General features: G+C 43.3%; 6 protein-coding genes across 7 annotated transcripts; 4 read left to right on the top strand and 2 right to left on the bottom strand.

Annotated features, from left to right (window-relative positions):
* The first annotated feature begins 1,342 nt into the window (after positions 1–1,342).
* Positions 1,343–17,148, top strand: LOC119554193. 2 transcript variants are annotated; one of them, XM_037864989.1, is made up of 5 exons: positions 1,343–1,509; positions 2,131–2,265; positions 15,368–15,503; positions 15,565–15,987; positions 16,278–17,148. In XM_037864989.1, the coding sequence occupies exons 3-5, from the start codon at positions 15,481–15,483 to the stop codon at positions 16,795–16,797; spliced, it is 966 nt and encodes a 321-aa protein (XP_037720917.1). In that variant the 5' UTR covers positions 1,343–1,509; positions 2,131–2,265; positions 15,368–15,480; the 3' UTR covers positions 16,798–17,148. The 2 variants fall into 2 exon arrangements, with proteins under 2 accessions (XP_037720917.1, XP_037720918.1); XM_037864990.1 differs by having other exon boundaries at positions 2,128–2,265.
* Positions 17,149–17,396: 248 nt separating this feature from the next.
* LOC119553588 (mediator of RNA polymerase II transcription subunit 4) lies at positions 17,397–18,373 on the top strand. The gene is made up of 2 exons (XM_037864038.1): positions 17,397–17,700; positions 17,759–18,373. The coding sequence occupies exons 1-2, from the start codon at positions 17,464–17,466 to the stop codon at positions 18,296–18,298; spliced, it is 777 nt and encodes a 258-aa protein (XP_037719966.1). The 5' UTR covers positions 17,397–17,463; the 3' UTR covers positions 18,299–18,373.
* A 579-nt stretch (positions 18,374–18,952) lies between these two features.
* On the top strand, positions 18,953–22,725 carry LOC119553756 (cell division cycle protein 27 homolog). The gene is made up of 3 exons (XM_037864360.1): positions 18,953–19,612; positions 19,675–19,750; positions 19,824–22,725. Exons 1-3 carry the CDS (start codon positions 19,589–19,591, stop codon positions 22,433–22,435), a joined length of 2,712 nt encoding a protein of 903 aa, XP_037720288.1. The 5' UTR covers positions 18,953–19,588; the 3' UTR covers positions 22,436–22,725.
* A 57-nt stretch (positions 22,726–22,782) lies between these two features.
* On the bottom strand, positions 22,783–23,956 carry LOC119553757 (meiotic recombination protein P22). Its single transcript, XM_037864361.1, has one exon. The coding sequence runs from the start codon at positions 23,893–23,895 to the stop codon at positions 22,894–22,896; it is 1,002 nt and encodes a 333-aa protein (XP_037720289.1). The 5' UTR covers positions 23,896–23,956; the 3' UTR covers positions 22,783–22,893.
* Positions 23,957–24,371: 415 nt separating this feature from the next.
* On the top strand, positions 24,372–25,177 carry LOC119554862 (39S ribosomal protein L50, mitochondrial). The gene is made up of 3 exons (XM_037865944.1): positions 24,372–24,450; positions 24,506–24,606; positions 24,664–25,177. Exons 1-3 carry the CDS (start codon positions 24,388–24,390, stop codon positions 25,091–25,093), a joined length of 594 nt encoding a protein of 197 aa, XP_037721872.1. The 5' UTR covers positions 24,372–24,387; the 3' UTR covers positions 25,094–25,177.
* Positions 25,178–25,190: 13 nt separating this feature from the next.
* Positions 25,191–26,646, bottom strand: LOC119554861 (nuclear receptor coactivator 5). The gene is made up of 2 exons (XM_037865943.1): positions 26,149–26,646; positions 25,191–26,090 (listed from the first exon to the last, which is right to left on the bottom strand). Exons 1-2 carry the CDS (start codon positions 26,568–26,570, stop codon positions 25,397–25,399), a joined length of 1,116 nt encoding a protein of 371 aa, XP_037721871.1. The 5' UTR covers positions 26,571–26,646; the 3' UTR covers positions 25,191–25,396.
* Positions 26,647–26,909: the final 263 nt, after the last annotated feature.

Here is a 26,909-nt window from a genome sequence, read left to right as displayed (position 1 = left end):
TTTTTGTACATGTTCTATGGTGCACAAAGATACATATAATGCTGGCGTTTATATAAAAGTGTGCATACGCGAACTAGCAGCAAAAATTCAGCATGCAATATTTATTTACATGAGTAAACATTTTGAATAGCATCAACAGTATGAAATGCAACCTTAAACGTTGAACGACGTGGATTTTGGGAATTCGGGAAAAGTGACCCAGAGAGCCTGGGGTCTGGCCCCATTATCGATGCCACTCATCCTAATGACATGATGCAAATTAAGCCCCCAACTTATGCCCCCAACCCAACTGCAAGACCTGACCCCTAATGCTCCAGTCAGCAGTCAAAAGCATTGCACAGTCACGTGCGGCAGCTGGCCAAAAGTGGTGCCTGTCAGGCAATGAAGCCTAATGTAGTAAGCCTCCAATGCACCTCACCCCCGACCCCAGTAACGTCACCTCCTCCCACTCGACCTCCCACTGCACTGAAAGAATGTTGATCGATGCGATATTAACTGAAATATCCCAAGTTATAAGCAGGCTATTATAATAAGTTCAGGAAGACTAAGGCACAGGACTAGATAAAAAGGAACGGGGCTGAATTTACACTCTGATTTTCCCACCATTATACTTTAGTACTCATATCAAAGGTTTTCTGTCTCTACTTTAAACTAATCATTAATCAAAATATCTTTGTTTTCTTTTTAATTTAGTAAAATTTCTTTAAAATACGAACAATACTTTTCTTTAATTCAACAGTTTCTTATGGTATCTACCTTAATTATTTATCCCTTCCTCAAAACTTAACAAATAAAAAACAATGTAAAAGTTCCAATAATAACCAAGTAGCTTAAGTTTGTTAGGGCCCTTTTCTCTTTCTTAAAGTAGATTAAGACAACAGATTATTCACATTGTACAAATTGAAGAAAGATATTCAGGTATAATCTTTTGTCATGTAAAACTTTGTAAAGGGAACTTGTAAGGAAAAGAGATTATTCAAATTATAAAATCAAAAAACAAAGTCATGTAAAACTTTTAGGTTATCTTATCAACCTGATAACGAGAAGTTTATACACCACAATATTTTTTTCCGTGTGGAAATGGAGTGCACGTGTTGCAGAAGTTTCGGTTAACGGTTATTAAATGCAGTTTTTGCAGTTTGACAACAAAATGCAGTCGCCAAAAGTGCAAAGTGCAGATGGCGGAGACCGGCACAGCCGCAAACCAGAGAGAAAAGTTGGGAAAGAGCTTCAGAGCCGCACAGAGATTGTCTTGGCCAAGAGCGTAACCGGTTCGAGTCGTGTTTTAGACCAGTTTAGACCACTCACAGGTGCTGGAACATTGTCGCAACTGGCGAGCGATCAGTTCGAGCCGAGATCGCGACGCGTTCGCTTCGATTTCTTCCCGGACCGCGGTGCATTTGCAATCCCCGAGATTGACAAACAATACAATAGCAAAAAACAAAGTTGTACTCCAACAAAAATAAAGATACAAACGCGCAGCAAATTCAACTATTTTTAGCGGATTACGTGAGTGTCATTTGAATTTTTTCGGCGTGAAGTCTACGCCCGATCTGCTGGCCAGAGAAAAAATAAAACAGAACAGAGTGCTGGCCAAATTTGCTCACCATCTGTATCTGTGTCTAAGTCAGTGTGTGCTTGTGTGTGTGTGTGTGTTGGCCAGCTCCAAAACCTGCTGCTATTATTAGCCTTAGCCAAGATTATGGGCGATTTCATTATGGCGCTGCAATTTGCTGTGCCGCCGCAAAAAACAAAAAAAAGCAAAAAGAAAAATCGAGCTTAGGCCGAGAAGATTTGAGCTTAGTTAGACGAGTTCCGAAGTCTATTGGGAGTCTTGGCCATTGTGTTTGGGCCGATTCGAGCCAACTTGGGAGAAGCTGCAACGCCTTTCATTCATTCATTCATGGCTCCGATTATATCATACACCTCGCGATCTATTCCATGTACTAACGTGTTGGCTGGCATTTTGGCCAGAACCAGTAAAGGTTTTTGGCCCACACACACAGGCACAGTCACAGACACCAACGCATTTGCATATCTCCGATGGAGACGACGTCATCGCCTTTATTTATATTAATATTTTTTAATATTTCCCCACATCTGTTTGTTTTTCGGCTTTCGGTGCAGCAGCCAAGTGAAGTGTAATGAAATGTGTACCGCAGCCACAAACTAACAACCTGTCGCACTGGCTGGCAAAAAGCGTTAACAATAAATAAACGAAACAATACCAACGCCAGTTCAACAGTATAACAATGAGGAGAGAAGGTAAGCCAGTTTTTTGTATTTTTTTTTATTTTTAAGCCCACAGCCGTGCCGTGGAATACATTCCCATATATATGGAGAGATATAGAGGAAGTTGTGTGGATGCATAGACGGGTTTACAGAGGGAAAAACTGAGGGATAGAAATATTCTTTCTATACTTGGGATAATCATAAAAATAGGTTTCAAAAATTAGGAAACTTGGTTTAAAACAAATTCAAATTAGAGTTCACAAATTTGTTTTTATTTTAAAATGATTCCTGCGCTAAATATTATTAAACCACTTGCTTGTACTTCCCATAGTGCATCAACGTAAAACAATATAAATGAAATATATACTTCAAAAAGTACTTTATCTTTAATGAAAGAACATTTTTACACTTTCCATTTTTGCAGTGCACTCTCAACTTGTTTATTTGCCATCAATTTGTTTTTTTGGCTCAGTGGAATTGCATTTTGAGCATCTTAAGGTTGTCTTCCACCTTCGGTTTCGATTTCCTCAACACACTGAACTGTGAACGGTTTGCGGGGGCGGTTCTTTGGTGGTTCGACGATTCGGTGATTCCATCGATTACGCACCGGTTGACCCTGAAAATGTCAGCCAAACGGCGGCCTTATACGAGCATGATTCGCTCTTTTGTGGCCAGCACACACAGTTTGTTCGCCTTTCGATGGCCGGAATGGAGTGGAGTGCTTATGTCATTTGTCAACAGACCAAACAGACCGAGCAGTTTGTACCCAGTAAGGAACCCGGGTGAAAATTCGAGTGAAAAGGCACTTTGGTCATTTGGCAGCAAACTGCAATCTGTGGAATTGCCTTTAGGCGACACCAGGACCAGTACAAATGCCAATACCAAATGGATCAATGAGTGAAATTTAATGGCTTTATGTGCATTTAATTTATTGCTTTCTCTTTTTCCCCGAATGACAATCGCCATCACGAAAATACAGGGAAGTGCCTTGACATAAGCCCTTACCTAACGATACCATCCATATCGCAAGCGTCAGCACAATGAAAAGCGTATTCAAATGGCTGGTGGTTTATCTAAAGCATATCTGCAGCTCCCATAGTTATGGTTTTTTTTTTTATTTTCCTGCCCATGCAACCCACTGTGCATAACAGAACTTGCTTTTCGGTTTGGGTTCGGGGTTTGAGTTCGTTTTTAGTTTGGTTTGGTTTCGTCTTGGCAATTTTTCTTCTGTATTATTATACCCGTTACTCGTAGAGTAAAAGGGTATACTAGATTCGTCGGAAAGTATGTAACAGGCAGAAGGAAGCGTTTCCGACCCCATAAAGTATATATATTCTTGATCAGGATCACTAGCCGAGTCGATCTAGCCATGTCCGTCTGTCCGTCTGTCCGTCTGTCCGTCTGTCCGTCTGTCCGTCTGTCCGTCTGTCCGTCTGTCCGTCTGTCCGTATGAACGCTGAGATCTTGGAAACTATAAGAGCTACAATACTGGGATTAGGCATGCAGATTCCTGAGATTCCTGCGCAGCGCAAGTTTGTTTCAAAAGAGTGCCACGCCCACTCTAACGCCCACAAACCGCCCAAAACTGTGGCTCCTACAGTTTTGATGCTAGAACAAAAATTTTAACTGAAATGTATTGTTCTCATCAATACCTACCGACTGACCTAAAAAAAAGTTTGCCACGCCCACTTTAACGCCCACAAACTGCCCACAAACTTCAAAAAATCGTAAATATGAACGCGGATATCTCGGAAAATATCAAAGATAGAGAAACGAGATTTCAGATTTAGATTCCGTAGGCTTGAGCGCAGCGCAAGTTTATTACGCGAATATGCCACGCCCACTCCAACGCCCACAAACCGCCCAAGTCTGTGGCGCCCACAATTTTCATGGTAGATAAAAAATTTAAACTGAAATGTATTGGTCTCGTCAATACCTATCGATTGATTTAAAAAAAAGTTTGCCACGCCCACTCTAACGCCCACAAACCGCCCAAGCCTGTGGCGCCCACAATTTTCGTGCTAGATAAAAAATTTTAACTTAAATGTATTGGTCTCGTCAATACCTATCGATTGATTTAAAAAAAACTTTGCCACGCCCACTCTAATGCCCACAACGCTTAAATCTGTCTACCGCCGGTAGGTGGCGCATTTGCTGCTTGCATATCTCCATTTTCCTTTGGTCCCTTTAGCTGAGTAACGGGTATCTGATAGTCGAGGTACTCGACTATAGCGTTCTTCCTTGTTTTTTCGTGTCTTCGCCGCTGGCGATGTTTATGCTTAAAAGCCAGCCATGCTTAGCACGCTTGCCATCCAATAAAAGTTGCACGGACAACAGCAACATCTAGAAATTCAAAACCAACGCCAGCGGCCAAGTGTTTCTAGTTTTTCTCTTTATTTTTCCTTACTTCTTTTTTTTTTGATGACAATGTTTTGATAATAATGATAATTTTCGGTGTCTCTTATTGTGCCGGGGTTTTTGGGGTCACCATGGAGTTGTACATAGTTGTGTATTCGTGATTGCGCCAAATTCGGTAACAATTAGAGTTGGCGATGATAACTTTTTGGTACCACAAGATTGCTCATGGTCACAGGCGTAATTCGCGAGATGCAGCGAAAGTTACGTAAGGCGTCTTGTGCGGTTTATTGGTCAGACAGGTTTTAAACGGCCAATTTGCAGCTGCACACGGTGCGTATACGTGTTGAGCGAAAATCAGCGAATCATTGGCTTGGTTCCAAGCCACAAGATAGAGCGCATATGCAAATGCTCAACGACCATCAAAAAGCGCAAATCAATCAGAGCTAATCACCCTGAGCAAGTCGGTTACATAAAGCTTAGTTACTATCTACAGACTTCCAGCTTTCGCAATCTTCTCATCTTTAGTGTTTGCGTGTGAAACTGACAGACAAAAAAAAAATTCGATGGAAAAAACACCCAACCAACTATTATGCAGGTACGAATTTGAAAACTAGCTGCAACTTTCATTTGACATTTGAGAGCGTATGCAATTGAAATCTGCAAACCGACAGATGACTATGATGTCATCACACATGTACCCGTGTAATTAATGCCTCGTGTCGCTTGCACACTCATTGCGTGCAAATTATACAAAAAAGTATCTGACATTCCGCGGCTGCAGTCGGGCTATATAAATCAGCGATCGACTCGCAGATCGATGCTAAGTTGAATGCTTATTGAATCAGTGATGCCAACCGGTTTTGGCCGCCAATTGCTGAATGTGCAGGCAGCCAAGCTCGGCCAGATTCGAATTCCTCAAGATGTTTTTAGGGTATCACTCAACCGAAATTATGGGTTTCACTTGATTCCCATCACCGATTTTATACGCCATTACTGGCGGCTTAATTATATTTGTTTACTCCTCATTTGCATATTTTTTGGGGAATAAATTGAATTAAAAAGGTACTTAAGTTTCCAAAATAAATATTAATATTAACTGGTAGAATATAAATATAGTTTTGGCATTTTTATGTGTTTGAATTGGTGTTATTAAGGACCAGTGAGCAAACTTCAATAAAATTGCATATTTCCTGAGAAATAAATAAAATTAAAATATTTATACTATTAAAATTTAAATATTTACTTTGGCTGTTTATTACTTTTAATATAGAAATCGATGAAAAAACTTAAATATATTTAAATTCATTTGCATATTTTTTTTTTTTAATTATAGCAGCATTGTTTCTTGTAACAAAACATATAACATGATAGAAATGTCTCTGTTAATTACGGATGAACCAACCTATTTACCTTTTTTTTCAGTAAAATAGAATAAAGTTAGTTACAATATATGCTATTTCCACTTCCTTTCTCTTAAGCTCAAACGTTTCCACAAGCAAAAGCCACAAATAGATCTTATAAATAGCCACATCGCATTTGAACTGGATGTGTGTTCTGCCTGGCTTGGTAAACAATTGGAAGTGGACAAACAATAAACAAATCTCAATATGCAAAACCTCTTCACTGCTCAATCCATAATTCAATGTGCCCGAATCGGAGGCAAATTCAGAGCTATGGCAACGTCCTCAGTTTCCTCAGTTTCAACATCTAATTGAGTGAACAAGCATTTGATGGAATGTGCCCAAAACAGAGAAGCAATCCAGTCACAGAGTTAGAAAAAAAACTTGTTGAAAACACAGTTTTTGGCTTCTCGAGTGCCTTAAGCCTTAGGTCCTAACAATGCCAGCCAACCGAAATTCTGTGAGCCCCACTTGACATTAAAGCATTTTCTCAGAGGCTATATCCACGCCCCCACAGATCTTCCACGTAGCCAAGATGAGTGGCTTCGAAATTATACATGTATTCCGAGCAAAGGCAAATATTATACAACATCAACGGGCCAAATAACTTTGTCGAATTATAAAAGGCAACACCCCTCTCATAAATCGCTGTCTGCGTTTGCCGCCAAAAGACCTTGACGGCAAGGCAAAAAACAAACTAACAAACTGAATGGAGAAAAACTTATAATACAAATAGCCGACAACAAAAGCCAAAAAACTCTCAAGATTGTGTTTGATATTTAGCGGACATTCGTTAAGTTCAACATATTTAGTTTATTTTCTTCTATGGTCATCATCTTTATCGCTAGAGTCGCGTCATCGGTGTTCACATAATACAAAGATTACTGGGGCTATGTCATGCAAACATTAGGCGATAATTAACTTTAGTTCGGTTTTTTGTTTGTTTAGGAAACCTAAAAAGAGTTCCTGAAAGGAGAAAAAACGGCTGCTGTGAATTTCCGCCATGCCACGAAATAATTGTGAAACAATGAATTGCAAAAAGCCTGTGCGCCACTTAACGAGTTGCAATATTAATTAATCTCTATCCGTGTCCCGGGCGCATTAGAATACTGGTATCAGCCACCAACTGGGCATTCTCGACATCGCCATCGATCCAATCCACAATCCACTCCAATCCGCCGCGATCGGAGCAGCTGCAGCCTAGCGTGGGAAACCGATGGCGATGGAAACTGGCCAAGGCGGACACCAAAGGCCCGGGATGCTAGGCACGGGGATGTGGATGTGGACGTGGATGTAGAGCCACGATCTGGTCTTCGGGTCTCGAGTTTGCATATATGCTCATGTGTCGATTGCCGCCGCATTGGCATATTACTTGATATTTAAGGTCTACTCTTATTTGTTTCCACTTTTTTTCCTGGTCAAGTGTACCTACAGACATTGTTGTCAACTTGCCAGTTGTGCAACCGAAATTAATGTAGCAGTTCGAAACCAAGCCACAACTACAGGGTAGATTCTCTAAAATAAACGTCTTTATAATTCTTTGAAAGGTTTCACTTGTTGGTATTTATTTAAAGGAACGTATTTATTTTAGCAGTTTAATTTGCAATTTTAATAGAACTTAAATCATTCAAAATCAAAACTAAAATAAAACTCTTTATAACGATACTGTGGTTATGAATTCTTTTTAGAAACGCAAATATGTTAACGGCTTAATCAACGATTCCAATAGAATCTACAAAGTCAAATCTCTCAAATTCTCTAAAATCAACCTTTTTATAACTCTTTCAAAGGTTCCTCTGGTTGGGAATTATTTTTAGGAACGTGTATATATTTTAACAGTCTTATCAATTTTTATGGTACTTAAATCTTACTAATTTCAATATAACCTTTAGGATTCTAGTATTTTTGTTTAATTTAATTCAGGAAGTAATTTAGCAAAGAACTAGTTTTTAAAAAATATCCAAACGTTTCTTTGCACATGCAACTCTTTTATGGTTATATCTTAATGAACTAGTGTCATTAAACGGAAGCAAGAAAAACATTTATAGTCAGATATTTGGAAAACAAATTAATTTGGTATAATTTTTCGTGTTTCTTAATGTTCTTGGCTACTCTACTACATTATGTTGCCTTTCACAATTTAGAATTCAAAAGTACTGTCTTAGGGAATTTTGACTGTATTTGCATTCCGTTGCTCGTTTGTAATTCGATCTTTATGAAAGTCTGTAGATCAATAGATTACAGCAGCCACCAGCTTTATGGGGTCGTAAAAATGGCGCACTGTGGGTACGAGTGTGTCTGCCTTTGATGGCTCGCCGAGGCACTTGTGCAGTTATTTGAACTATTAATGAAACCGAATTATGTGCACAGGCCGCAGCCGAAAAAGAAAAGAGGCACACAGGGGCAAAAACAAAAGTTATAACGGTACGGCGGTGGCATGCAGTCAAACAGATACAGATACATTTGGGTTCCCTACTGCCTTGGCTGACTGCCCATAAATAAGCCGAACAGGTTTACCGACACACAGCAGCCCCGACTAAAACCACTAAAACCGAACCACCGAGCCACCACCTTACCCCAAAAAAACCGCCGCCAAGAATATTTATTATGCGCATTGTTTTGGGTGCCATTTAGACCGTGCGCCACAGATAGAAATCCACGCGGATTCAAGAACGCAGTTAGAAGTTAGAACTGAGCAGTACTGAATAGCACTGAATAAGTGGAGACACCTGACGATCTCGTACATATTTCACTGGAGTGCAATTATGCCGGAAGGCGACACCATTAACCCAGAAGGGGAAACAGCAGGCGCCCACATAACCATACCATGCTGGAAAAGTGTGCTAATGAAGTGCGAATGGCGAGGAGTGCCCTTCGCATATTGATACAGAATGGTGATGAAAGCCAGGAATAGAGACACTTAAGTTATGGATGCTCTTGCTATCAAAAGCAATTATTGGTTGTTATTTGTTTTTACGATAGAATGATTATAGAGGCACCTCTTATATGTTTTTGATCTAAAAGTTAAAGTTTTCTTGGCAAAGTTTAAATCATGGACAACGTTAAAAGTAAATGAAACGACACCTATTTATAAAAAATACTCTATAAGGTATTGATCTAATATGTATGACTTTTAGGGAAAATGTACCTATATTTTATCGCCAAAACTAACCAAACTTAAAATATGTTTATAATAACATTATACAGAGAAAGATAAGATCAAAAGTTATCTAAAGTTTAATTACTAAAAACACATTGTTGATTCTTATTAAATTTTTGTTTGGCTTTACTCATTAATGGTTTTAATCTAAAACTGTAGAGCTACGTTTTCTTTGAACGTGAGAGAAAAGCTTAACAATGTATTCTTTTTCCCAAGATAAAATATCTTTTAAAATCAATAAAAATGTTTTTCTGTCAGCAGATTATCTTGATCTCACAGTAAAAATAGAACAATGATGGTTAACTTTGGGCGCTTAAAGGTGTTTCCCCAATTCTTCAAATCATCCCGGACCTTTGTTTTTAAAGTATGCGAGCTCAACTGCTTAGCCCTTGAGTCTAACTGTTTTATAGAGTTGGGAACCCAAAGACAATCCGAACCATAGAGATTACGAAGCCCCGACAACTGTTGCGTTTGATGTGAAGAACGGGTCGCATAGATAGAGTCATATGTGTGTAGTTGAAGCACTTGGAATTCCGTTCGCAGAAAGAGAAAAAGGGCGTAAGACGGGGTCAGGTTGATTGAAATTGATGTGGCAAACGTGACGCAGTCGAAAAAGGGACCTTCCTCCGGACACCTTGCTTGCCCACTTCATTGGCTCTGGGCCACCGAACAACAGATGGCCAACGGCTTCATTTGCTTTGGCTAGTGGCTGCCACAATTGCAGAACCCAAGGCGGAGCTAAACCAAAAACAAAACACCAAAGTGTTGTAAACAATTTTTGTTGTTTTTAAAGTGAGCTTGCAAAAAAAAAGAATCAAGGGAAAAATTGAATGGCAAGGGGGGTTTTGGAGGATGTGGCCTTAGCTTAGGCCGTTAAGTCAACTTTCTCCGCACGAGTGTTGAGATTTAATATTGTTTGCCCACACAACAACGACGCCAATTGTAACCTTCTTTCCAAGTCCGTTTCTGTTCGATTCTCTTTTTTTTGTTAAGCTTTTTGGCCAGCATTGTTGGCCATTGATTATAATGGCTTACTTGGCACAGCGCAACATCAAACGACGGAATAAATGTGTAAGAAATTAATAATAGAAATATGGCATCTTTATCGCACTTTCATCGCCCAATGCCGCACTTGGCCATAATTAATTTCGTTCCCTTGCCTTTTGGCCAAAAGACCGTCGACGACGTGAGCAAGCATTTATGGCTAGAAAGTTTGGGGGGCTTAGGTTTTTGGGGTTTTCGCATGGGTTTACGGGTTGCCATTTGCTGCACGGCCATTGTCGTTGTCAAAATGTTTTGCCAACTGACCGCCCATTTGAATTTTTCGACCAACTTGTTGGATTACCATGGGTCGCTTTGAAATTGCCACGGTGGAATTGAACAACATGTCCGTTAAAAGTTTTACCCCCGATAGTTGGCCAAAAACTTTTGCCAGAACTTTGTTTCCTTGGGCCAATGACAATGCCTTATGAATAATATATGATGGTATATGGTAACAAATTTATATGTATATATCGGGAGTCCAGGATCTTGCCCATCGTACCGGGAACTGAATAATTTTAAACGCTGCTCATTTTTCAAGTCTGCGCGCCCTTTTCGGAATGCCCCTCGCTCCGCGGCGGCCTCTTTCTACGTCTGTGTTGTGTCTTTAATAGCCTGCAGGGTTAAAAATTTAATGGAAAAACGTTTTAATAAATCAGTTAAGTGGTCTTGCCGCTTTTTTTGCGGCTAATTACACGCATTAGTGTTGGCCAGTCCCAGATCTTCGGCTCTTTGGAGTGTTAACAGCCTCAGCCGTGTCTCCGGCTCCCAGCATCAGACTCTAAGCCCCATTTGCGAAGACATAGGCATATATATAGAGCTATATATGTATCTTCCAGACCCTCGTCGCAATGTCGGCCATGCAGCGCGTAATTTAGCAATTAAAAGCGATTAACGCGCGGCAGACATGGCTACTTAATGTCTAAGATCGGAGACGAGACCACAGACGGTATATATATAGAGGTAGCATATATCCGAGGAGACCGCTTGCAAAGCCAGTTTAAAGACCGAGGCAAATCAGCATCCAGTCTGTGACTCTAAACAATGCAATCAAATTTTATGCTGATTATCGAAAACATGCAGCTAAAGTTAATGGTGGTGCGCAATTAAGCACGGGTGTTTTCTCCCAACGCATTTTATGTTTCTGATCTAATTTGAATATTCATAAATTCCCAGTGGTATCCTAACTTTTGCGCTTTTAACGACTCGACAGATAACGATAAAAAGCAATGGTTCCTCAAATGCATTTTAAAAGTTTTACGACTTTTGTATGCTTGGCAGGGAAACTCTCAAATTTGTATTGGAAAAAATGTTATTCAGATTTAGATTAGAAAAAATGTGATCAACTTAACAAATATTTTGTCTACACATTTACAAAGACCATTATAAAATAGATTGTTGAGAACCCAATTATTTTTTGAACTCACAAGTTCCGCTTACATTCTTTCCTGACTCAAATAGTAAACCGAAAACAATGCTGAGTTATGGATATTAAAATATCACTTACTGCGCAATCATATCGAATGGTAATGGTACAATGCATGTTATAAGAAACTCAAAATTCGCAGAATGACAAGGTAAAGTGTGTTATTATTTATTCTAGCGACTTCTGGGGGCGCTGTGGGGATATTTATTGGATTGCGGATTGGCAAACTGGGACTGGCAATTTTCGGTCAGGTAATGGAGCCTACAAACATATAACCCTCCTCCTCCTCCTGCGATCCTCCGATCTTCCCCAGTTTTTTTTTTGTGAAAGGCGCCCGACTGCGGCTGCGGTTAAGTGTTACAGATTTTTTTTCGGTCGCAGGCTGCTGGCCTGCAGTTCTAGTGAATGCCTTGCCCCAGTTTTCCGGGCACATCTACAGTCTACAATCGCGGGGAAAAAACTTTCTAAACCGCGCCCCGAAAAATATGGCGCTCTGGCCATGAAATTTGCATGCTGACCACAAGTACTGGTCGAATGTCCAAACAGCAAGTTCAAGTCGTTCGCCCAACCTTTATGACACTTGACCACAAAAACGAAGTGGAGTGCATTTCTGTGGTCAATCCCCTCGTTTCATGCCCTGTGTTTCTCACCTGGGCGTTAGTGTTACACACAAATTGCCGCGAATTAACTTCTCGTTTTCGCTGGCAACGACTTCCGCTCTTAACCCATTGTTGCCACTGCGACGGCGGAAGCAGCGAAAGTGGTGAAATCCATCGAAGACAATGGCGGAGGCGCCACCTCTTTAACGGTCGAACGACAAAATGCAAATCTCGTGTAACCTGGACCATCTAAAAAGCTTTACGAGCGATGGGGCAAAAACAGATAGTACACTGCAAAAAAAATTTAAATTGATTATTGATTTTGATCTTCCTTGAAACAATTTATTCCTTGTCACCAACGTTGAATATGAATCATTTGATTTTTTATAAAAAAAAAATATTCCTTTGGAAGGTTCTTAAAATACAAATATCTTAAATGTTTAAGATAGTTTATTTCCGATTAAAGTCAACTATAAAAACTCTTAACTTTTACAAAAGTACATTCTAATGAGAGACTTTTATAGTACAAATATCGAAGTGTTTTTAGCCATATTAGTCCCCTTTTTATTGTAATATGATTTTATCACAGTTTAAGTTGAGTAACAGTGTACTTTTACTTTAGTCAATGTATATTATTATCTAAACGAGATATTTTTATGGATTTTTCGGTGTATATATAGTTAGTACCTTCTTATAAGTATAGTATATTTATATTTTGTCCTCAGAGATAACGATGCTCTCGAGTGAGTTCTCGGGACTTTCACGGTTTATTAAGGCTGTTTATGTGGCGTTAAATGTTAAGGCCTCGCAGTGCCAAGGTAAATGCGAGAGCAAACACATTTTTAATGGCATTCGCATTCCATTTGCCAACGCCGCAAAAGGAAAAGGCTTTAAGGCGACAGGCCTAACAAAACAAACCCCAAAAACCGCATAAACAAATCAATGTGCGGAGTGGAAATCCGACGCATGGGAGTACCAAGTCGCTCCGTCTTTGATGGCCGCCAAGTGATAGAAGTGGTCAGAAATCAGCAATACTGGCTTGCAAGTAGAGAGCGGGCTTTGGACGGGCACAAATCCAACCCAGAGCCATTGGGACCACACAGGGCCATGACCAGATGAAAGGGTCGCTCTTTCCAAACACCCTACCACCAATCCCCCAATCCCCAATTCGATTTTTCATTTGACGACGTTACCGCCCACACCATAAATGTGGTGTGTGTACATTTCTGTGTGTGTGCGGGTCCCCAGGCGCTGAAATCGCCGCATTGAACTTGAAAGTTTGCTGTGAGAGGACCGAACCGGACCGGGCCTAACCGAAACCGAACCGAACCGCAAAGAGACCCACACAGATCCACAGATCCAGATCCCCAACTGACAATTGTATCGCGATTGACCGCCGGGCAGGGCCCAAATGTAAATGCACTCAGAAATTGGCTTCAGCTGAAATAATAAGAAGGCTGGTCGCGGTACCTTAAAGCCGAGTTCGTAAGTAAGGAGGAAGAAAAGGAGCTGGAGGACCCATGCTAGCAGGCCAACTGCCTAGATAACGACACTCTTTAATTGGCCTAATCGAGGCAATAACTCAATTTTATCAGCTGCCAGGCGTTAATGATATGCTGCAAGAGAAGCTGGCAAATTATAAACACATTTGCCAGGCAGATTTCATTGAAAAATTCCCCACCGAAAAAGTACCTCATTAGAATTGGTCATGATTGACACATTCAAATGTCGTAAAAAGCTGATTTTTATGGACAGTTTTCTCAAACAGGTTCGTTAAAACTTTTTGAAAAACCTACCTAATAGTAAGAAGAACTCTTGCTTTCGTGTACATATAAGGCCATTTTTGATTGACATATTCGAATGTCATAAATAGATCTGATGTTTTTCAAGTCTTTAATGATACACTAAGCGAATAATGTTATTTTTTATAAATCTATTCATTATATTATATTTTTTGGAGATGTTACCTAACCTTCTTAAATACATGAGAAATATAAAGAGAGCTTTATTCAAATATGTGTTTTTAAACAATAATACAGGTTCCCTATAATACTTTCTAGAATGAATGAATCAATACGCAGTTATAACTTATAATTTTTTTTAAGAAAACTTAAAATAAGTAATACACTTTTGCCTTTAAACATGTAACCTGTTGATTGACATATTCGAGTGTCATAAAAGTAGTGATTTATGAGAAGCCAGGGTGCGTAAACCGATTCATGGGAACATCAGGCAGAGATTAAGTTTGCGGCTGGTGGAACCAGTTTGCCCTTAACCCGCTGGCGCTCCCTTCGTCAACTGTCACCTCGGCTGGAGTGACGCACCCAGAACCGAGCACTACGTGACCAAGTGACAAATTGCTGGCGAACGGCGACGAAGGACGGGCAACTTCAATTTCCCTGCCATGAACTTGAAAGAACGAATTTCTCCAACTTTTTGAGTGGCTGCGGTGGGGCGGGATTTAAGGTATGGGGGCGAATTTAACGGGACGTCGAGGAAAGTGCAACGAACTGCAGTTCCAATCATAAAGCTGGGTGTGTCCTTCGCTGAAGAACCATAAATTGATATAAGTTATGCAAGGCGTAAAAGAGGGTCTGTTTTGATTGCAAAAAAGAATTAATGGCATTCTCTGTCGTCTTAAGGCTTATCGAAAGACCTTTTTGTTTATGATCCTTTGTCTTGGATTTCAATTAACACCCACGCTTGCCTGGGGATAAATAAAAAATAATAATACTATGTAAGCCATATTACCTTTTTTAAGTTTACAGTGGTAAAAATAGGTATTTTCTAAAACGATTCTTTTTAAGTATTTACACCTGGCCTAGATGTTATATTTTCATAACTTGATTTTTATGGCCCAGGGGGTGTTTTTCAATTTGAGTGTAGTAATAATAAATATTTTACTATAAAACTTTTACGAGCACAGAACACTAAGCCATAAAAGTCTTTTTGCGTTACTTTTCTGAAATCCAATAGAACTAGTTATTGTATCGAATATGGGTGCAGTCCACAAGTGCAGCCAAATAAAACTTTCATCGCTCTAATTAAAAGTTCTAAGCTGTCCGATAAAGTGAAGCTAAAAACTAAAAGCTAAAAGCTAATTGCCATGAAGCCGAGCTCATCGTGTGTTTGTTTTATATCCCCATTGCAGGCACCTCGAGGAATTGCTAGTCGGGTCCATTGTCCATTAGCAGTCAATCAGCCGAGGAAGAAGAGAAGAGCCAGCAGAAGATACAGATACAGCCGGGGGAAGAGATATACAGGATGCACGAGAGACAAGTGAAGAAGTGAGTCGCGGATGCGCCACTTAGCAGCCAATCGGCGATAACATTTGCGATCCAATTACAGGTTGAAGGGCAGCCATTATGTGGCCACGCACGGTCGCCTCACTCCGGATCCGCCCTACGTCCACTCGAATCGGGGCTACTCCACCGACGGGGACGAGACCCACTCCCATCGAGCGCCCTCGGAGCGGACCTACTCGGAGTACACCCTCAACCATGAGCGCATCTCGCCGCAGTACAATCCGTCGCGCAAGAAGCGCTCCTCCTCCTCTAATGGCCACCACCAGCACCTGCAGAGCAGCTACAGCCACAGTCAGATGGGCCTATCCAGTTCGCCGGACAACGGAGGACCCCGCTCGCTAAGCGGTCCACCGCCCACGCGGCAGCCACCGCGTGCTCCGTCCGCCCTGAGCTACGATCAGGCCGGGGATGCCGGCAGCGACATCTATGTCACCAGTGCCGCCTACAAGGCGCCCTCCGAGATCAGGCAAGTCACAAGATCCGTTTACCGGCTCTTTTAGTTAAAAACGGAGGTATAAATTCAATTTTCCATACACCATGTTGGGATCTTTAAGGATCCTAGGTGTCTTTCGGATCAAAATATCTCCAAACCCTTTCTTAGTGTACACCTACTCTATGACACGATTGAAGATCCAGAATTTTAGGTCTTGTGGTTTGGACGGGGGGACCATGACGCAAATCGAACTTTACTACTTAATAGTTATACCTAGATAATATATACTTTAAGAGGTACTAATCGATCCCTTTCCATTGCAGTCGCTACAGCCAGCGGCCAGTATCGCGGGGAGCTCCACGAAGTGTCTATTCGGTGGCCAGCACTGCTAAGACCGGACGGAGTGGCCGCTCGACAACCAGGAGGGGCGCCAAGATTGAGACCATGTCCGCCCCGAACCCATTTTGTCCGAATGTCAAGGGCGTGTGCTGTCTGATGCTGCTGCTGAACTTGGGGCTGATCCTGGTCACCCTGGGATTCGTAATCGTGGTGCAGTTCTACGAACCGCTATATGTGTGGATCCTGGGCATCGTGTTCCTGGTCTTCGGCTTCCTCACGCTGATCGGCTGCATGATCTATTGTGTCTATGTGTTCCGGGACGCCAAGACGCCCTCACAGGTGCGAAACGAGGATCTCTATTGGACACGGCACTGGCAGAAGAATATTGGATACACGCCGCAGGAGATCAACTACAAGGCGGACAAGTATGATGCCTACTCCGATCGCTATTCGGTCAGCAAGCTGAGTGGAAAATATTCGGATCGCGAGAGCCAGCGATACTGATCCATTTTTGTTATATACGGTTTGATTTGGGGGATCCTTCAGCCAGAGACGAGAAAATATCTATAGAAACGTATAAACCACTTATATCTTAACTAATTGTAAGACTATGTACTAGTTCTAAACGGTTATTAACAAGGCCCCTCAACGTACCTGCTGCAAGTTGCTTGCTAGTTTGTATGTTCTAAGAGAGAAACTGGAAGGAAACGAGAGGATACATCAGAGTATTGTAATCTGCCATATTTGAGAAGGTTTACCGCTCGTTCGGCTAATCAACAAGAGAGTTTTATGCTAAAATTGTAACTGCAATTGTAACACATGAGAAATAAACAAGCAAATAATACGTAATACAGACAACAAAGTGGTGTGTTTAATTCTTGGTAACTTAAATAATTGTTTAAAATGGGAAGGTTTGCGAGTTTTTTTGGCGAGTGTATTATAAGAACGCGCCAAATTTCAAATAGTACCATCTCTAACAAAATAGCAAATCGATATGGCAACTCTCATCTTCATTTGGTATTTTTCAAACGTGGCATTCAACAGGGCGCCAAAATACTAAAAGTGGTTGGGATTTTTGGTATATTTCAGCTTGCCACCAACGGTATCTTAGCGGTGTGGAAAATAAACAAATTGCAAATATTGGCCAAAAATTAACCAATTACCCAGATTATGTCGTTCCACCTGAGCACAAAGGAGCGCCTTTTGCTCCTGATCGACGACATCGAGATGATAGCCAAGGAGCTGATCGAGCAGGCGCACCAGAAGATCTCCAGCACGGAACTGGTGGACTTGTTGGATTTGCTGGTGGCCAAGGATGAGGAGTTCCGGAAAATGCTGGAATTGGCGGAGGAGCAGGCCAAAGTGGAGGAATCGATGGACCAGCTTCGCGCCAAGGTGGAGGTGCACGTAAGTGATGGTCCTTAAACCACCCAAAAATGAGTAATTAAGGGGATTCTCCCATTAGGACCGTGAGATCCAAAAACTGCAGAAGTCTCTAAAGGATGCCGAGCTTATCCTGTCCACGGCCATTTTCCAGGCTCGCCAAAAACTGGCCAGCATTAATCAGGCCAACAAAAGACCGGTTTCCTCGGAGGAGCTGATCAAGTATGCCCATCGGATTAGCTCCGCCAATGCGGTCAGTGCTCCTCTGACCTGGTGCATAGGTGACTTAAGACGTCCCTATCCCACGGACATCGAAATGCGCAACGGGCTATTGGGCAAATCCGAGCAGAATATCAACGGCGGTCCAGTGACACACCAGAACAGTGGTATCCCCTCGGAGCAGCAGAGAAGTTTATCCGGAAGCGGAGGAAGTGGGAGTGGCAGTGGAGCGGGTGGCGAGGTTCCCAATGCCTTCCAGAACCAATTCAACTGGAATCTGGGCGAGCTGCACATGACCATGGGTGCCTCGGGGAACACGGTGGCCCTAGAGACGCGCGCCCAGGACGACGTGGAGGTCATGTCCACCGACAGCTCGAGCTCCAGTTCCAGCGACTCACAGTAGAATCGGAAACACTACAATTAAATCTCGTATAAGCTAGTAGTAATAGGTATTTAATAAAAGCGCTCTATAAGGAAATACACGTTTTGCCCTAGTTAATATTTCTTTAAAATTCCCAAATACATTTTCTGGATAACTTCAAAAGTTTACAAGATTTTGGCGGAATAACTTCTGTTCTCGTTATTTCAGTATAAAATATCAAACAATTTTAAAATTTAGATATAATTATATTCAATAGTGACAGGTTTTGGTGTTTTTCCGATTGTCCAAAAAAGTTTTATTTCTTATTTGTATCATTTTGTAACACAACAGTATTTAATCGCATAAGTCCCAGTAAAACACATAATTTTTTTTGACGCTGATATATGTAGGTTGGCTTATTACGAAATTTTAAGTGTATCTCTTCTCTCAAGTGAAAACCTTATTTTAATCTTAGTCTTCTTAAATATAAAATCTCTTTTAAAAGTAACCTTAAAGATTCTTCCGAAATTACGAAAATTATTTCTATTTATTTTGATAATTTTAAATGTAATAAAGTAAAATCTAGTGGATCACGCCTATTACATTCAGAAAGTACCCACCTTCGAAAGGCAGAAGAAGGCCTTGGGATTTTCGTGCTAGTGCGCGACCGTCTCACTAAAGCAGACAAACAATCGATTGGCAGGGTCGCGTGCAATCGATACTTTGACAGCTCTCACATATTTTAGTTTTGGTTTTTAAAATAAAATGAAATGCAACGCGAATGCAGCGTGTTTTAAGTAGCTAAAATGTGGCAAAGGTGTAGTCCAGTGTCGGCGCGAATCACAGATCTGGAAAGTGTGCGTCTATAACGAAAGCGAAGCCCCGAAAACGAGCGTTGAAAACCGACCCCCAGTCCGCAGTGTGTGTGTACAGAGGGCGAAGCGAAGCGAAGGCGAAGGCTCGACTCAAACCAATTGCAATATCAAAAAGAGGTGGAAGTGGAAGTGGAAAACGAAAAGGAGTGGAGTGGTCAGGGAGCGAGAGACACCGCCATCGCCATCGCCGCTTGCAGCAGCACCCCGCCGCATCCGCAATCGGGTTACATACAACATCCATAATATAGCACACCACACTTTTACTTTTCCGATCCGATATTGTTGGGGAAAATTTGCCAAAAAAGAAAAAAGAGAAGCGTGTGCGGTTGGCGACATGATAATTTGTTTGATTTATACACACTGCATGTTTAAATTATTGTAAAGCCAAGAATTATAGTCAAGCCACAAGAGCGTGTATCTATAGAGCCCCCTAGAAAGTCGCCCAGACCTCTCAGACATGATGATTCAAGAGCCCGTGCAGGTAAATCAATAGCTCCTCGGTCCACCTGGCCCCTAAAACAAACTCTCTCCCTCTTTTTTAAGGCCGCCATATGGCACTGCCTCAACTACTACGACTTCAAGGATGCTGTTTTCCTAGCGGAGCGCCTGTGCTCAGAAGGTAAAGGTCAAGGTCTCCCTAATTTCCCATGTACATCACTGATTTTCCCTTCGACTCTGTTGTGTTGTTTTAGTTGAGAGCGACGAGACGATATTCCTGCTGGCCACCAGCTACTTCCGCTCCAATCAGGTGCACCAGGCCTACTGGCTGCTCAAGGAGAAGACGCGCCGTTCGCCTCAGTGCCGCTTCCTGCAGGCCAAGTGCGCCTACGAGCTAAAGAAGTATGCCGAGGCGGAGAGTGCCCTGATCTCGACCGGATTCGCGGACGCCAAAAACTGCGATGAGCTGCAGCGAGACTTCGGGGATCTGGCCTGCTTCGCCTACCAGCTGATGGCCCAGATCTGCGTGCGGACCGAGCGCAATAAGCTGGCCATCACTGCTCTGCGGCGGGCCCTCAAGCTGAACCCCTTCATGTGGCACGCCTTCGCGGATCTGTGCCTGCTGGGCCAGGACACAGATGCGGCGGCCATATTCCAGATCCACAGCACAGATGTGTTCAACACCTGCCAGGGCAGCACCGCCAACGCCAATGCCATGGTGCTATTCGGCGCCGAGCAGCAGAGCCAGCACCAGCAGGAGCGCCAGTCCTTGATTACCAACCTAAGCAATATCTCCAACTACATTCTGACCACGCCCGTGGATCAGCAGCAACAGAACCAGCAGCAGGTGCAGCAGGCCAACCAGAATCAGAACCACAACAGCAACCTGGTGACGCCCATCAACAACAACAATAATAACAACAATCTCAACAGCTCGATCAGCATGCTGCGCGGCGGTCTGGTGCAGAACTCCAGCATGCTGGCGATGCTAGAGGACACGCCCATGAGCTATCCGCAGGACACGGCCGGCCAGCATCAGCAGCACCAGCAGCTGTACGACATGAGCAGCGGCACCCCCTTCCGCAAGCAGTTCAAATACCTTTCGGCCATTTCACCGCCAACTCCCAGCTTCGGCATCATGCCGCTGACTAGTCCCTGCACCGGCAACGATGGCTCCTTCATCGGCAACCACACGCCCGTAATGAACAGCTACTCGCCAATGCCACAGATGCTGGTCGAGGTCAACCAGGAACCCAAGATGATGGGCAAGAAGCTGAAGACCCACGTCGGAGGGCTCATCAACCGCAAGGAGGGCAGTCTCAACAAACCCGCCGTCTTCACCCAAGCCGGAAACATAACGCCCCGCACTCCTAACAACAATAATGTGGGCAACAATGGCAACCTGAATGTGCCGCCCAACCCGAATGCTGCAGTGCGTCGCAGCTCACGTCTGTTTAGCAACTCCTATTCGGTGAAGGAGAACAATAAATCGCCCAATATAGCCAACAAGTTCGTGCAGCCTCGCTCACCGCCGCGGAAAACCAAGTCACGGATGACCAAGATCTGCCTAAATAACGAACTGATCGAGGAGAAGTCCCACCACCTGTCGGAGAAGCGAAAGGAGAAGGTGGAGACCATCACTTCCTCGGGGGCCAATAACAACAGCGGCGGTCGCAGTGCCGCCGAGGAGGCGAAGGTTCTGTTGAACAACAGCTTGAATAACGCCCAGACGATGGCCCACCAGCTGATGGGACTGAAGAAACAGTCGGCCGATGGACTGATGGCCCTGCTGCGGGATTTAGCCGAAGCCTATCAGCTGCTGTCTAACTTTCAGTGCAAGGCGGCCGTAAAACAGCTGGAGACGACGATACCAAAGCACCAACTGAACTCCAGCTGGGTGCAGTCGCTGATCGGACTAGCCAGGTACGAGATGCGCGACTACGAAGCCGCGGTGGCGATCTTCGAGAGCATCCACAAGGCGGAGCCCTGTCGCCTGGACTACATGGAGATCTACTCCTCCTCCCTGTGGCACCTGCAGCGGGAGGTAGAGCTCTCTGCTTTAGCCCAGGATCTGATTAACCAGGACAAGACCAGCCCGGTGACCTGGTGTGTGTCCGGGAACTGCTTCTCCCTGCAAAAGGAGCACGAGACAGCCATTAAGTTCTTCAAACGGGCTGTCCAGGTGGATCCCGACTTTGTCTACAGCTACACACTGCTGGGCCACGAGCTCGTGCTCACCGAGGAGTTTGACAAGGCAATGGACTACTTCCGGGCCGCGGTGGTCAGAGATCCGCGGCATTACAACGCCTGGTTCGGCATCGGCACCATCTACTCGAAGCAGGAGAAGTACGAACTGGCCGAAATCCACTACGTGAAGGCTTTGAAAATCAATCCGCAAAATTCGGTTATCCTGGTGCATATCGGCGCAATGCAGTTCTACATGAAAAAGAAGGATCTTTCGCTGCAGACGCTGAATACAGCCGCCACGCTGGACCCCAAGAATCCGCTGACCCGTTTCCATCGCGGCTCCATCTACTTCTCCCTGGGCAAGTACCAGGAGGCGCTGCGCGAGCTGGAGGAGCTTAAGGAGGTGGTGCCAAAGGAGTCGGTGGTGTTCTATCTTATCGGCAAGATCCACAAGACGCTCGGCAACATGGATCTGGCGCTGATGCACTTCAGCTGGGCCACCGACCTGGATCCCAAGGGTGCCAACAATCAAATCAAAGATGCCTTCGACTCCATGGCCCATCCCAGCTGCTGTCCGGCCAACACTACCGCCCTCGACGTTGATCTGGAGCCCGCCTCGGAACGTTCCGATGACTCCACGCAAGCGCAGCAGGACGGCAGCTACGACAGCGACTACTAGGGAGCTGCCACTCCAAATTCACGCGGTTGTATATACGTTAAACAAAAACACAGTAAACACAGCAAAGAAATGCATAGAAACAGATACAAAAACCAGATCGATTGCTGCTGTATTGTCGTCGAGGAAAGCAAACCAATTATGAAGTATAATAAAGTCTAGATAACGTTTAGCATTAGTAATTTAAAATATACAACAAAGTAAATGGTTTAAACAAAATTGTGCACTCTGAAAGTCTAAGGCAAAATAACAAAACAAAACAAAAAACAAATTAAATACCACTTAAAAATATACAAGAAAAGGATACATTTCAAATGTTAAGTTGTAAAAACAAGAATCTTAAGGGAATAACTAGACTATTATACATGTTGGACTTGGTCAATTGGAATGATCCTATTAAAACTATTCAAAGTGGAAACATTTTGTATTTGAAGTAACAGGGAACTTGACAATAAGAAAGTCTAATGCGTATGTATGCCAGATGAGTTCATCTGATCATCTATCTCCTCCACTTCCTGCTTTATCGGAAGGCGCAGGATCTGCTCGTGGGTCAAGCCCTGAGTTATTTCCAAGACATTTCTCAGGCGATCCAAGTCCACATTCAACATGGTGGCCAAGGCGGGCAGGTGATCCTCAAGCAGAATATATTGACGCGGGAGCTGCACCGCCAGAATGCAGCTTAAATCCTTGGTTCCAAATATCTCGCCAATTGAGTCGCTCAGGGAGATGTTCATAGAGATATCGGAATCGAGATCCGATGGTGATTTGTTTAACAATCTGCCATGAGTCACCGCATCGGGAGTATCCTCGGGTGTTGGAGAAAAGTGATGGAGATTAGTGGCCGGAACTGATGATGAACGAAGGCGAACGGTGTCCTTAACGGGGGGCAGTTGATGAACAAAGTGTGCTGGATATTGTTGAGGCAGTTTCGATGGAGAGGGTGAGATCCCTAGATGATCGACTTGAACTTTTGATTGGCATTTTGTAGGCTTCTCCTTGGCCGGTTGCTTGGGTTTAGGCCCACGTTTTTTTGGGATGGCCTGATGGCTCCTCTTCCTTTGGGAAGTCCTTGGTGGACCAGCATCCTGAACTGCATCCTTATTTTTTGCTTGACTATTGATCTCATTCTGCCGCTTTAGGTGGATAATCTTATTTGAAGGCTCCAGGTGGACAACTTTATTTGATGGCTTCAAGTGGACGACCTTTTCTGAGGATCTTAGGTGTACTACCTTATCCGCAGGTTTCATATGTACAACTTTCGACGGAGGTTTCTCCTGCTGGAGAAATAGTTCACTGAAATCATCTTCAGTGTTCCCAAACAATTGCGGAGAACGGCAATTTGGGAGGATCTTCTGCGAGTCCCGGTTTTCCTTGTCGATTAGGCGCTGAGATCTTCGAACCGGCGAGTACTGGGAAGTACAATAGGTGGATGCCGGACTTGGAGTCGACAGTATCCTCTCCATCCTACTTTTTTTACACAAATATCGCGTAGTATACAGATATACGTTTTAAAACCATCGTTGCAGGAAAATTACAAAAAAAACCAACGGACTTACAACAGGACTTAAGATATCGAATAACAGTTATCGTTATCGAATGGCAGAGTTAAGCTTAGGCCTGTTACGCACCGCATAAATATTTGAATTTAGCAACGGTAAATTTATTTCTAATATTTAATTAACGTTATTATTTTTCTGTTTCTAAAATATTTTAGTCAATATTAACTTGTGTTGTACGTACTTCTGCCCTCGAAAATCAAATGAGATAAAATATAGCATTGTTTATATTAGTAATTGATATTTAATTTAATATCTTATCGAGTTATATATGTAAGTATTTAATTTTTTTAAGTTGAACACATTTTTAAAATTCGAAAGATCATGTTTTTCATCTGGCAACACTCAGTGCGGTAAGTTAGTATTTTTTGGTTGTAAATAAAACTATGGTATTATTCCATGCTCCTGGTATATTTTTATCTGGTCACATCCGTTATGGCAACTTTACGTAAAACCTCAATTGTGAGTAAAAATTAATGATTTATTTAATTAAAATAAAATGATCCTGTATTTTTAGCTCGTTGGAAGCCTGCAGAGAAGTTTCGCCTCGGCTGCAAAGGCGAAACCCACCAAAACTGGCTCTATATCTGCTGTCGGCGAATCGATTGCCGCAAAGGGGTCAGTACATTTCATTTATTTACCCAAAACCCTAAATATATATTCCTTTTTTTTTAGTTTCCTGCGTCCCCTTAAGCCGTACTCCCCACCCAAAGATGCTGCAGAACGTATACGCACCGTTGCCGCCTCACTTCAGTTGAAATCCGATCAGTTGGGGAGTCTCTCCGAGAAGTTCGAGTTCCTAAACGCCTGCTTCCAGGAGCTGCAGCACGGAGTGCCCAATTCCGAGGTCCATGAGCTGCGCACCATCAGCGATGTTATCGCTTTTTACCAGACAGCCGTGAACACCACCGTTCCATTGGACGCACTAAAGCGCGTTGAGCTGCCGGAGAATCTGCACATCCAGTATGAGTACGTGCGCTTCAACCCCGAGACAGACACCAAATTCAACGGCCAGACTGCCTTCCCCAAGAGCTCCACGCTGGTCACGGGTCTCAAGTACCGTGGCAAGTACCAGGGACACGAAGCCAAGCGATCCTGGCCTTAGGAACACCCTTTCTGTTAGCTGTTAACGTCATACATTATTAAATTCCGAGTATCTATATGGACTCGGCTACCGTACTGCTTTAAATCACTCTTATGAGTACGATTCTAACCAACCTATTATTGAATCGGTAATACATTTATTAAATGCCAGGAATATGTAGAAATTTGGCTTTAATGCCTTAAAAAATTATATATGTATAAATATTCTGCGCAGCAAATTCAGGAGTCACGAAGATGTGTCCCTGGCCTTGCAAACCTCGAGTTGTTAGTGGTTAGCATCTTATACCTACAAAAGCCCGAGAATCTATAAGAACTCGGCTATAGTCTGTTTGAGATCCGAGTTGTAAACGCTCTCCAGGGCCGCCATGACGCGTTCGTCGCCCAGCAACTCCATCAGCCTTTTGTCCTCTTTGGCCGCCTCGAAGGTGGGATACATAAGCTCGGTAGTGATGTCGGTTACCGCCGGCTTGTTCATGATGCTCATGATCTTCTTCTGCAGCTCCATTTCTGGATCGGGAGCTTTGAGTTTGGCCATGGCATTCGCCTCGCCCACCTCCCGCTTTAGTTGCTCCTCGCGTTCGCCCTCGAGATACTTGAGGATCACCTCATACTGCGAGGCGGTCAGAGGATGATTGTCCGCCAGTCTCTCCAGCAGTTCCTGCATTTGATCGGGATGTCGTCGCTGCCCTTTGTGCACCGTTGTTACCACCGGTGGGGCGACAGCATCACGCTGTTTCTTCAGCCTGAAATCGGTGGCAATCAGAGTGATGGCGTCCTCCAGTGGCATGTTGCGGTGCTCGGCGGGCACTCCGTATAAGATGTTCACGGTGATGCTGTTGTGCTCCTCGTGCTGGGGAGTTACCAGAACCGCATACAGGCAGCCACGCGAAGAGATGTTGGCCAGGACCTTGCCCAGCATGACGTCCTCGTTGGGAAACAAAACATCCACCCGCATACTGGCGTTCTTCAGCCGCTCCTCAATGTACTCTGCGTATTTGCTAAAAGTGATGGGGGGGTAATGAAAATCTGGAAAGGATTCTGTACAGCATAACTCACGTATTCTCCCGATTCGAGACTATAATCTCGCAATCGTTGATGAGGGGCTGACCAGCAGCCGCCGCCGCCGCTGACATCACAATCCCGCCCTGAACTGTGACCTGGGCTCCCTGATTGGCGTTCCTTTTGGCATTCGCATTGGCCGCCTTGGATTTAATGCTGGCGTTCCGTACAGTGAGCACGTTTTGCTTAAAAGTGGACCTGTTCAGGGCGGAGGCGGCTTTATTTGCCAGTTCCTCGCTTTCGAACTGCACGAATCCATAGTTTTTCTGGACCATCGAGCCGAGGACTTTGCCATACGGCTGGCAAATGCTCACCAGCTCCTCGCGCGTGCAGACCGGCAGATTGCCCAGAAAGATGCGGCTCTTGGCCAAGGCCGGGTCCTTCGTTATGTTGTAGCCGACGGCTCCCTGATCAGACATATTTTAACTTATTATAAGCTTTTCAGGATCGACGGAACTCTATTAAAAGGATTGCACCTAAATCTAGGTGTGACCAGAGAAGTAAATGACAAAAATGCTTAACTTAAATCTTTTTAAAATAATACCAGAGTTGCCGCCCTTCTCTTTTATGTGGTGTGTAAAATGTACACTTTAAATAAAGTTGTTGTGCTTGTAATCATGCTCTAAGATATATTCCCAATTTAGTAATTTTAAATTGAAAGTTAGAAGCGGAAAATAAAATAATGTAATTTGATCTTCAACGTAAATGATTGAATTTTGTTTGATAAATAATAGGCTAAACTAGTGGCTTTTTATGGA

Source organism: Drosophila subpulchrella, chromosome 3L (genome assembly GCF_014743375.2).
Source record: "Drosophila subpulchrella strain 33 F10 #4 breed RU33 chromosome 3L, RU_Dsub_v1.1 Primary Assembly, whole genome shotgun sequence".
NCBI classification, from domain to species: domain Eukaryota; kingdom Metazoa; phylum Arthropoda; class Insecta; order Diptera; family Drosophilidae; genus Drosophila; species Drosophila subpulchrella.
This window is presented reverse-complemented; position numbering and strand designations above follow the sequence as displayed.

Excerpts from the sequence above, each read along its gene's own strand:
- LOC119553756 (XM_037864360.1), top strand. The coding sequence starts at position 19,589 with ATGATGATTCAAGAGCCCGTGCAG. Across the intron at positions 19,613-19,674 it reads TGATTCAAGAGCCCGTGCAG|GCCGCCATATGGCACTGCCT; the intron begins GTAAATCAATAG and ends CTCTTTTTTAAG. Across the intron at positions 19,751-19,823 it reads GGAGCGCCTGTGCTCAGAAG|TTGAGAGCGACGAGACGATA; the intron begins GTAAAGGTCAAG and ends GTGTTGTTTTAG.
- LOC119554861 (XM_037865943.1), bottom strand. The coding sequence starts at position 26,570 with ATGTCTGATCAGGGAGCCGTCGGCTACAACATAACGAAGGACCCGGCC. Across the intron at positions 26,091-26,148 it reads GTCTCGAATCGGGAGAATAC|CAAATACGCAGAGTACATTG; the intron begins GTGAGTTATGCT and ends CATCACTTTTAG.
- LOC119554862 (XM_037865944.1), top strand. The coding sequence starts at position 24,388 with ATGCTCCTGGTATATTTTTATCTGGTCACATCCGTTATGGCAACTTTA. Across the intron at positions 24,451-24,505 it reads CTTTACGTAAAACCTCAATT|CTCGTTGGAAGCCTGCAGAG; the intron begins GTGAGTAAAAAT and ends CTGTATTTTTAG. Across the intron at positions 24,607-24,663 it reads GAATCGATTGCCGCAAAGGG|TTTCCTGCGTCCCCTTAAGC; the intron begins GTCAGTACATTT and ends CTTTTTTTTTAG.
- LOC119554193 (XM_037864989.1), top strand. The coding sequence starts at position 15,481 with ATGCACGAGAGACAAGTGAAGAA. Across the intron at positions 15,504-15,564 it reads CACGAGAGACAAGTGAAGAA|GTTGAAGGGCAGCCATTATG; the intron begins GTGAGTCGCGGA and ends ATCCAATTACAG. Across the intron at positions 15,988-16,277 it reads AAGGCGCCCTCCGAGATCAG|TCGCTACAGCCAGCGGCCAG; the intron begins GCAAGTCACAAG and ends TTTCCATTGCAG.
- LOC119553757 (XM_037864361.1), bottom strand. The coding sequence starts at position 23,895 with ATGGAGAGGATACTGTCGACTCCAAGTCCGGCATCCACCTATTGTACT.
- LOC119553588 (XM_037864038.1), top strand. The coding sequence starts at position 17,464 with ATGTCGTTCCACCTGAGCACAAAGGAGCGCCTTTTGCTCCTGATCGAC. Across the intron at positions 17,701-17,758 it reads GCGCCAAGGTGGAGGTGCAC|GACCGTGAGATCCAAAAACT; the intron begins GTAAGTGATGGT and ends TTCTCCCATTAG.